The following is a 10,312-nucleotide window of genomic DNA, read 5'->3' on the forward strand; positions in this document are numbered from 1 at the left end:
AGGAACCGGGCGGAGGCGCACGCGAAGAAGATGTGGTTGGAGTCCTCGGGGACAGCACAGAGGGGGCAGATACCAGTGCCTGGGCCATTACGCTTGCGGACCTCCACACCGGATGGGATCCGTCCCCGGATCCACTGCCACATGAAGATGCGGATCTTCAGTGGGAGACGGACGGACCATACCATCAAGAGGGGGGGAGCGGAGGAGGGGGCAATGGCCATGTAGAGCGATTTGGTAGAGAACTGGCCCGACGACTCCAAGTGCCAACGCACACGGTCTTGGGCTCCATCCACCAGCGGCTCATGCAGAGCGACGCAATCAAGCAGCTCACGCCAGGCGACGGATTCCGCAGGCCCAAATGGCCGACGAAAAGCGAGGCGCCCTAAGTCAATAAGGGCCCTATCAACAGAAATCATGGGGTCGACAGAGATAGAGAAGAGGATGGGGAAGCGAGCCGCAAAGGGGGAGTCGCCGGCCCATCGGTCAAACCAGAAGAGCGTCGAGAGGCCGGACCCTACCGAGATAGAGGTACCAATGCGGAGCACAGGGAGGAGCTGGACGAGGGACTACCAGAACTGAGAACCTCCCGACTTCTGGCAGAAGGCAAGGGGTTGGCCGCGCAGGTATTTATTCCGGATAATGTCCAGCCATAGGCCACCCTGACCCTGCGAGATGCGCCACAGCCACCGGGATAGGAGGGCAATATTCATCCGCTTAGAGCACATGATCCCCAATCCACCCTGCTCCCGAGGCTTGCAGATGTCAGGCCAGCTGACCATGTGATACTTCTGCTTGCCGTGCTCGCCAACCCAATAGAAGCGGGACTGGATTTTGGCGATCTCCTTATAGAGAGATTCGTGGAGGCTGTAGAAACTCATAAGAAATAAGAGGAGGCTGGAGAGGGAGGAGTTGATAAGAATAGTCCGGGCCGCCTTGGAGAGCCACCTCCCCTGCCAGGGCTCGCATCTAGTCTGGAGCTTGGTCATGGAGGGGCGAAGATCGGCGGCCAAGAGGCGCGAGTCACTGATGGGTGTCCCAAGGTAGGTAGTGGGGAACGAGCCCAGGCGGCAATTAAGTCTATTGGCGATGGCCACTGACTCAGCGGGAGAGTATCCCATCACCATAACGTCGCTCTTATCAAAGTTGATCTTGAGGCCCGACATCTGTTGGAAGCAAAGAAGGAGGAACTTTAGGTTGGTGATATCCAGCTCCGAGCCTTCAACCATGATGATCGTGTCATCGGCATACTGGAGGATGGAGATCCCTGCGCCCCCGGAGAGATGGGGGGTAATACCACGGAGGTGGCCCGCGGCTTTTGCCTTGTCTAGAATGGAGGCCAAAGCGTCCACGACCATATTAAAGAGGAACGGGGAGAAGGGGTCGCCTTGGCGCACCCCACAAAGGGTAGGGAAGAAGGGGCCGATCTCGCCGTTAATGTTGACCGTCGTGCGACCACAAGAGACCATTTGCATGACTCTCGTGATCCACCGGTCGTCAAAGCCCTTTCGCAGAAGAACTTCCCTAAGGAAGGACCAGCTAACCGTGTCATAGGCCTTGTGAAAATCGATTTTCAGAAAGACCGCCTTCAGGTGTTTGACCCGGACTTCATGAAGGACCTCGTGCAGGACCAGGACACCATCTAGGATGTACCGGCCCTTAATGAACGCAGATTGGTTAGGGTGAGTGATCCGGTCAGCAAGCAGGGTCACCCTATTGGCGTACCCCTTGGCCAGGATCCGGAAAATCACGTTGATGACCGTAATCGGGCGGAACTGGCGGATGTCCTCGCCCCAGGGACCTTGGGAATGAGGGAGATGGTCCCAAAGTTGAGGCGGCCAAGGTCAATCGAGCCCACGAAGAATTCCTCGAAGATGGCCATGATCTCAGGCTTAATCACGTTCCAGAAGGTCTGGAAGAAGATGACCGGAAGACCGTCAGGGCCCGGCGCCGAGGAGGGGTTCATACCCCTGATGGCCTTCCAGACCTCCTGTTCAGAGAAGGGGGCCGTCAGGGATGTGTTATCGGCTTCAGAAACCAGATGGGCGCCGGTCCAGCAATCAAGGGCGAGAGAGAGACCGCTCCGAAGAGCGGGGGAGAAGAGGGAACAATAGAACCCATCAACATGGGAGCGGATGTCCCGGGGGTCCTGAAGGAGAGAGGCTCCATCCCAAAGGCAGGGGATGGTGTTGCGTCTGCAACGCCCGTTGGCGATCCCCTGGAAGTAAGCCGTATTCGCGTCACCCTCAAGAACAAGCCTTCCAATCCACCAGCCTCCCCGCCGCGAAACCCTAGCCCCCGAGCCACCCCCCGTCGAGGCCGCTGGCGGATGGCGAAGGCGTGACCGGCGCGGACAGCACCCCGTTCCCGCCCTCAGCCCCGCATCTGATGTTCCTCTCCCGCATCGTCCTGCGCGACCTGGACTCCATCGACTCCCCCGCCTCCATGGCGACCTCCAAGAAGGTGGTGACGCGCGACGAGTGGGAGCGCAAGCTCCGCGACGTTAAGATCCGCAAGGAGGACATGAACCGCCTCGTCATGAACTTCCTCGTCACCGAGGGCTTCGTCGACGCCGCCGACAAGTTCCGCGTCGAGTCCGGCACCCAACGTACTGCTCGCCTCGCCGCCACACGGGTCAAGAATCATCCATCTCTTGTGATGCTCGAGGTCTGTGGACACTGAATTGCCGTTTCTGCGGTTTTGTTTGCAGCGGACATCGACCTGGCCACCATCACGGATCGGATGGAGGTCAAAAAAGCGGTTCAGTCAGGGAATGTTCAGGAGGCAATCGAGAAGATCAACGATCTCAACCCCACGGTTCGCTTCTGTCGCCTCGCAATTTTAGTTTGGATTTGGAAATTGGATTATCAGGAAAGTTAGGATGGTCCTGCTGTTCTCATGTTTTGCTGTATGAGTACCTTGTGGTAGCTGACAATGCGAACAATCCGGAAATATGCCAGGCAATTTGAATTAACTAATATATTTTGAACTAGAAACCTGTTGCTCTTCAGATTACTAGTCTTTGTTTGGATTTTTGGATACAACTAATAATTGTACAAAGAAGAGAATAGAGCTTCCAACTGAACGGATTGCACAATTTTCTCATATATAACCCTAAACTGTATGCCAGATTCATGGTTGGAACTTAGAACCCGGTACTTTAAGCAGAACAATTGCAATCAGACTAGCATATGGCATGGCATTGATTAGTTGTAAACTTTGGGTTCACCATTGTGTTAACCCGATGCTGGTGATTGATGAGGCGGCAACCGATTTCTCATCTTTTCATAAATACCCTGTAGCACAGTGGAGCAGAGTGTTAACCCAATAGTGTGTGAGTTATGAGGTTTCTCTTTGAGTCATGTTTTTTTTTTCATTAGAAGTTAGCTCTTTTTCTACATGCAACTTAGGCCCAGTTCTTTTTAGCTTTTGATTCTCCAAAATCAGCTTTTGGGAAACTTCCCACAGAATCAGCTTCTCCCAGAATCAGCCATCAAGTTCTTTTCTGAGATTTTGGTCTCTGATTATGGGATGAGTTGTATGCTGAAATGTCTGTAATGTCCCTGAACTAAAACTGAGTGTTGAATTGCTAACACTTGGTTGTTTCGAACAAATTATCGTCGAATATGAGCATGAATACGATTTATGAATATTTTAGCTTGCTCAATATTACAAGAAAGAAGGTTTCCAAGTTTCCTTTGCTACAAAAGAAGTTGCTAAATATTATTACAGATAGACTGACTAATCTCATGGTACAAGACTGGTAGCAATAGCATCACGTGTTCCGGCCATGGTACCATCATCTTCTGGTGGTAGAGCGTTGGCGCCTGTAAATGGCAATGGGGGCTGCACATACGCATCATTGTCAAACTTGTCAAAATGCTCATCATGCAACTTGCTATCACGAATGAAGTTGTGGAGACACATGCATGCAGTGACAATCATCTTTTGGCTCTCCGGTTTGTACCGTGGTATGCCTCCAAGAATTCGCCATTTCATCTTGAGAACACCGAATGTTCTTTCAATGACATTTCGCAAAGAAGAATGACGATGGTTGAATGTCTCATGTCTACCAATAAGGCCGCCGTTCGTCGAGGGAGGAGGGGCGGCGGGTCAGGAACCCTAGCGGCGGCTGGAGAGCGAGGTGGAAATCGAGCGAGGACAGGGGAGCGAGCGAGGCCGATGCGTTTTCTGGGCCGCGGTCGGTCGGGCTCTGGAAGGGCATTTTGCTTGTAATTTCGTGCTGAAATAGGGGTACAGTTTGAAAACCCAAACGTTTTCATTTGCGGGAGGTCCAGAATCGCCAGAATCGACCCAAAACGCTGCTTTTGAGTTGCACTGTCGATTGTGCTCTGATTTTGACGATTCTACAGAATCAAAACGAGTTCTTTCTAGCTTTTGAGTTTTCAGACCCAGAATCTCCATAATCGGGTCAAAAGAACTGGGCCTTAGATGTGTGTGTACCAGAAATTGAATCTTTGGTTGGTATCCAGAAAACCACTCCTGCTCTGTTTCTTTATCCAATAGTATGTTGCTATTTTGTGTATAGTTCCGAGGGAAGTTCTGTGTGGTAATATAAAACCGGTATAGGGTTTTTATTGTGCATTTTTCACAATAGGGTGTGGCTGCACCCATGTGCATATTTTGAAGTGATTACCCTATAAAGCCTGTTTTAATTAGATTTTGACTCCTGGCTTGAATTTTGATATGCAGATTCTGGATACAAATCCTGAATTATACTTCCATCTACAGCAGCAAAAGTTAATAGAGTTGATTCGTATGGGGAAAATAAACGAAGCTTTGGAGTTTGCTCAAGAAGAACTTGCACCAAGAGGCGAAGAAAATGTGAGTTGTAGTGTCTCTATTTCTTCAGTTAGGGCTCGAGAATTCAAACCAACCTATATTAATCAGAACGCACTATATTTCTTGGTAATACAACTGATATTAAGACCATGCTGTGACGTTATTTTGCGTTATTGAAATGTCGCAGCAAGCATTTCTCGAGGAAATAGAGAAAACTGTGGCACTGTTGGTTTTTGAAGATGTAAAAAACTGCCCATATGGTGAACTGTTGGACGTTTCTCAGCGCTTAAAGACGGCAAGTGAAGTTAATGCTGCCATTCTCACAAGCCAAAGTCACGAGAAAGGTCAGTAGCACTAGGATGTGAATGTTGTGACCTTGTGATGCCTATTATTTATCCGTTTGTATATTTCGTGATTTCGTGTGACTGAGTTGTATCTGCATTCATGTGACATATGAACAACTGATATCAAATATCTTATTTTAGAACATGCTGCCTTTTACTAAAAGAATCTGAAATTAATAAGTGTAAACCCTATCTAAAACAATGAATAGAAATATGATGCATTTATTCTCATTTTGTACCTCAAAGCAAAGCTAATACTGAATTTTGTGAGAATGTCACGTAACTACATATAAATATAAGCAGACATGGCCATGCTCAATACATGTAACGCTTAAGCTGATCATATGTGACTGGTGATATAAATAGGAAATACTGATAAACATGAGTCAAGTTAATTGCATAGGGCTGCTGCTTGAAAATCATTTTGAGAACGTGCCATTGAAAAAGAGATGAATTTCAATGTTAACAGGATGAAAGTTTTGCCCTTTGTATCTGGGGCTCTTTCAAACTTGCTTTCACCAAAGGTCTTTGATCCTTATGTTTGTCGCATATAACAGATCCAAAGCTCCCCAGTCTGTTGAAGATGTTGATTTGGACTCAAAACCAGCTGAACGAAAAGGCAGCATACCCCCGAATCAATAACCTGTCCACCGCCGCACTGGAAGATCCAGCTATATGAGCTGCTGCGCCCAAAGTGTTCGAGTGTTGAGTACGGAGCTTAGGCACCAGCAGCCCTGTCTGCATGTACACTCTGTCGTAGGTCTGTTGTTTGTTTCATCAGTGTTCTAGCTTAATGCAAAAAAAAAAAACATCAGATAGATAATCCTGCTCTCTCCTGTTGTATAGGTTGTTCTTGTTTTTTTTTTCAAACAGAGATAAATGTTGCATTTGATTATTGTTTACAAACTATGTGTTGAACTATTGGCGATAATGTGTTGCACACCACTCATGTGTTCTGCTGGAATGATGCAAAGCAAGGCATAGTTCAGCTTGCCTATTGTACAGAAGAATGCTAGTGTTATTAATTTTACTGGTTTCATAGGCATACCATAAGTGAAAAATCATACCACTATCCAAATCTGTACCAAAAACCGTTGAAAATCAGATGTTGTACATTTTCAAACTGAAGGACCCAGCAATTTTGCCTTATGTTTGAGAAGTTTAGTACCCTGAGGACGGCAACTTTAGTTGTGAAGCATGGCAACTTTTTGTTTGAATGACAAGTTCCTTTTTTGTTTCGGATGGTAATTTTAGTTGTAAAAACGTCAGAACGGTGGTGTTACTTCATGCCATTGTCATTTGAAACAAGTTTTGGACAGTTCGTAGGGCGCTGCGATCCTCACTGCCGTCCTCTACGGAGAGCTAGACGCAACTGCAGTGCAGTCTCGCTGCCGCCACCGCCCACCATGCATGCCGACGCCATTGCCACTATCCATCCATGAGGACCAAGCCCCCGACCTTCTCGGTCACCACCGCGTCGCAGCTCCACGACGCCATCGACCGCCTCCTCCCGCTGCTCCGCGCCGACCCCGCCCACGCCCCGGCCGCGCGCGCGCTGGCCGCGGCCGCCGCCTCGCTCCAGCCCTCCACGCTGCTTTCCAACCGCCTCCTCCACCTCCTCTCCTCCCACCCGGCCTCTCTCCCCGACGCCCTCTCCCTCTTCTCCTCCATCCCGAGCCCCGACCGCTGCTCCTACAACACCCTCATCGCCGCGCTCTCCCGCTTGCCGCGCCACCTCGCCTCCGCGCGCGCGCTGTTCGACCGAATGCCCCACAGGGACCACTTCTCCTGGTCCGCCATCGTCTCCGCCTACTCCCGCCACGGCCGGCCCCTCGACGCGCTCGCGCTCTACCGCCGGATGCAGGAGGAGCCTGGGAACGCCGGCGCCGACAACCAGTTCACTGTGTCCAGCGCGCTCGCCGCGGCCACAGCCGCCCGGTGCGCCCGCGCGGGCAGGGAGCTGCACTGCCACGTGGCCAGGAGAGGGATCGGCGTGGGCGATGCCGTCATGTGGAGCGCGCTCGTGGACATGTACGCCAAGTGCGGCCGGTTGGACGACGCCAGGAGGGTGTTCGACGCGATGCCGGTCCGGGACGTTGTCTCCTGGACGGCGATGGTGGAGAGGTACTTTGACGCTGGGCGCGCCGGGGAAGGATTCAGGCTGTTCCTCCAGATGCTGAGAACCGGAGGTGTTCGACCGAATGAGTTCACCTACGCGGGGGTTCTGCGTGCTTGTGCAGAGCTCGCCGTCGAGAGCCTCGGGAGGCAGGTGCATGGTCGAATGTCAAAGAGCAGCATCGGAGACTCGTGCTTTGCAGAGAGTGCGCTCCTGCACATGTACTCCAAGTGCGGGGACATGGCCAGTGTGGTGCGTGTATTCGAGGGGATGGCAAAGGCAGACCTGGTGTCGTGGACAGCGATGATCTCTGGCTATGCGCAGAATGGTCAGCCAGAGGAGGCGTTGCGCTACTTCGACATGTTCTTAAGGTCAGGAATCAGGCCTGATCATGTCACGTTTGTTGGTGTTCTCTCTGCTTGTGCTCATGCTGGTCTGGTCGACAAAGGTCTGGAGGTCTTCCATTTGATAGAGGATAAGTATGGCATTGCGCACACCGCTGATCATTATGCTTGTGTGATCGATCTCCTCAGCCGATCAGGCCAGTTTGAACGGGCAGAGGAGATGATCAACAAGATGGCTGTCAAGCCTAACAAGTTCCTGTGGGCATCCTTGCTTGGTGGCTGCCGGATTCATAAGAATGTGCACTTAGCTAGGCGGGCAGCGGAAGCGTTGTTCGAAATAGAACCTGAAAATCCTGCGACGTATGTTACTCTAGCTAATATTTATGCATCGGTCGGTCTGTTTGATGAAGTTGAGGGTGTAAGAAAGATCATGGAGACAAAGAGCATAACGAAAATGCCAGCCTCAAGTTGGATTGAAGTTGGAAGAAGGGTGCATGTATTTCTGGTTGGTGATAAGTCGCATCCTCGAACTGAAGAAATATATGCGCTTCTGAAGAAGCTGTATGGGAAAATGAGGGAAGAAGGGTATGTAGCGGACACCGGATTTGTTCTCCATGATGTCGAAGATGAGCAAAAGGAGCATGACATTGGCTACCACAGCGAACGACTTGCTGTTGCATTTGGGATCATTGCTACCCCCGAGGGTTCCCCGATCAAGATTTTCAAGAATCTGCGGATCTGTGGGGACTGTCACACTGCTATTAAGCTCATATCACAGATTGCTCAGAGAGAGATCATCGTAAGGGACTCGAATATATTTCATCACTTCAAGAACGGGGTTTGTTCTTGCAGAGACTATTGGTAATCTATGCTGCATATGTGGATAGGTGTGGCTTCTGATATATAGGCAACTATTATCCATCTTTTCATGGCTAAAGTCAATGTGCATCATCTATTGATCTAGCAGCTGGTGTCACATGAAGTTATTGCAATCCAGGCTCCAAGACCCCTTATCAAGCTGCTATTAGGAAAATGGCCTCCAAATTTTGTAGCTCCGATACCTTGGACAATTTCTCTGCTCTGTTCAAAGGTTAAGTTATATGCGTACATGTTTGCTTTCTTGTATTATAAATTATCTTGTGAAGATGAGCATTTTGTACAACTGGTTTGCTAGAAATGATCAACCAACAAAAACCCTGTCTTTGTTTGGCAAATCAGAAGGAAATTATACTTCATAAAGTTGGATTTGATTTCAGAATTGTGGATGCTCTAAATTTCCCATATGCAATGTTTCCCTCGTGCACGAGCATGCTACCCACAATTATCAGTACATCAGTGAACAACATGATGCTTTGAAACAGGTATAACTCTCATGGTACTCATTTCATACAAAACCGAACCACCAAAGTATAAAAAAATCACTAGAAGAATTGCAAGAGAAACCCAATTGTAAGTCTTTTCTTGAAAACTTGCTGAGGAGGGTAGCTGTCAGTTTGGTCTATACAATGCATTGCCTCCATGAATATGAATCTGGAAGTACAGAAAACTGATTTTTACAGTAACTAGAACCATCACACATTCTTATATTTGTATCTCATTGCGCAACCAATGTAAACCAGCAAATTTACAAAGCTGATCCCTGCCATCAACCAAAAGAACCGGTCGAGATGGCCTTCATTCAAATTATCTGGGATCCATCCTGCATCCCCTCCTTGAGTTGTAAGGTATGACACCAAGGTCAATATGATTGAGCTTAAATAGCTTCCCAACGTGACCGTAACAAGTGCCAATGCAGCACATAAGCTCCTCATGGCATCTGGGCCCTGACCATAGAAGAACTCAACTTGACCTATAGCAGTGAAAACCTCGGCAGCACCAGCAAAGCAATACTGTGGTATTTGCCAAAGAATGCTCATTGGAACAGCAACATTCTCATGGATAAGGCCTTCAGTCCTGGCAACCTCTAAGCGCTTCAACTCAACAAGAGCTGCAGATACCATCGTCACAATGGAAAGGACTAATCCAATGCCCATTCGCTGTAGCTCAGAGAAACCCTTCTCCCTTCCAGTGAACTTTCTAGCTATGGGTATGAGAACACGGTCATAAATTGGAATCCAGATCATGACACTGATTACGTCGAAAGTTAATAGGGATGCAGGAGGAACATCGAAAGATCCAACCCGTTTGTCGAGAACCATTCCCTGTTCCACGAATACGGAGTTCTGAGCAAATACCCCGCTGAATATGATAGTAGTCGCCCAAACTGGGAACATTCTTACTAGGATCTTCAGTTCTTCCACTTGGGTGACAGTGCATAGCCTCCATGGGTTTGCAGAAAAGTCACTCTTGGCATCAGTAGATGAGATGATGGCAGCCTTGTCAAGGAATCTATGCAACATGGAAATAGATGAAAAGTTTTAATAGTAATACAACGAAGTAGTTTTGCGCAAAAAAAAAAAAAAAACAGTACAGCAAAGCAGTTAACACGAAAGCCACCTAGAAAAGTAATACACCCAGAGAAAGACGAGTATCACATTGAAAAAGAAATAGTCCATCTTTATCCTGAAGTTATATCAGATTGAGCCCTAGCACACCAGTAGCACTCATTATACTCCTATTGCATTATGTACCCAGTACCCACCATGAACTAGGGCCATACATTTTGGCATGGATGCCCCCTATCTATATTCCTTTTGTTGCAATTAGGT

General features: G+C 48.8%; 3 protein-coding genes across 5 annotated transcripts in view; 2 read left to right on the plus strand and 1 right to left on the minus strand.

Moving 5' to 3' along the window:
* Positions 1-2,187: 2,187 nt before the first annotated feature.
* On the plus strand, positions 2,188-6,093 carry LOC119291070 (protein GID8 homolog). The gene is made up of 5 exons (XM_037569783.1): positions 2,188-2,605; positions 2,708-2,814; positions 4,711-4,842; positions 4,988-5,144; positions 5,702-6,093. The coding sequence occupies exons 1-5, from the start codon at positions 2,386-2,388 to the stop codon at positions 5,821-5,823; spliced, it is 738 nt and encodes a 245-aa protein (XP_037425680.1). The 5' UTR covers positions 2,188-2,385; the 3' UTR covers positions 5,824-6,093.
* A 396-nt stretch (positions 6,094-6,489) lies between these two features.
* Positions 6,490-8,819, plus strand: LOC119291069 (pentatricopeptide repeat-containing protein At4g37170-like). Its single transcript, XM_037569782.1, has one exon. It carries the CDS (start codon positions 6,583-6,585, stop codon positions 8,467-8,469), a length of 1,887 nt encoding a protein of 628 aa, XP_037425679.1. The 5' UTR covers positions 6,490-6,582; the 3' UTR covers positions 8,470-8,819.
* A 30-nt stretch (positions 8,820-8,849) lies between these two features.
* Positions 8,850-10,312, minus strand: part of LOC119291071 (protein NRT1/ PTR FAMILY 8.3-like) — a 4,104-nt gene continuing 2,641 nt past the window's right edge. For all 3 annotated transcript variants that reach the window (XM_037569786.1, XM_037569785.1, XM_037569784.1), the window contains one exon: positions 8,850-9,992. In XM_037569786.1, coding sequence (XP_037425683.1) covers positions 9,176-9,992 — 817 coding nt within the window. In that variant the 3' untranslated portion in view covers positions 8,850-9,175. The remainder of the gene's footprint in view (positions 9,993-10,312) is intronic.

This window comes from Triticum dicoccoides, chromosome 4B (assembly GCF_002162155.2).
Source record: "Triticum dicoccoides isolate Atlit2015 ecotype Zavitan chromosome 4B, WEW_v2.0, whole genome shotgun sequence".
NCBI classification, from domain to species: Eukaryota; Viridiplantae; Streptophyta; class Magnoliopsida; order Poales; family Poaceae; genus Triticum; species Triticum dicoccoides.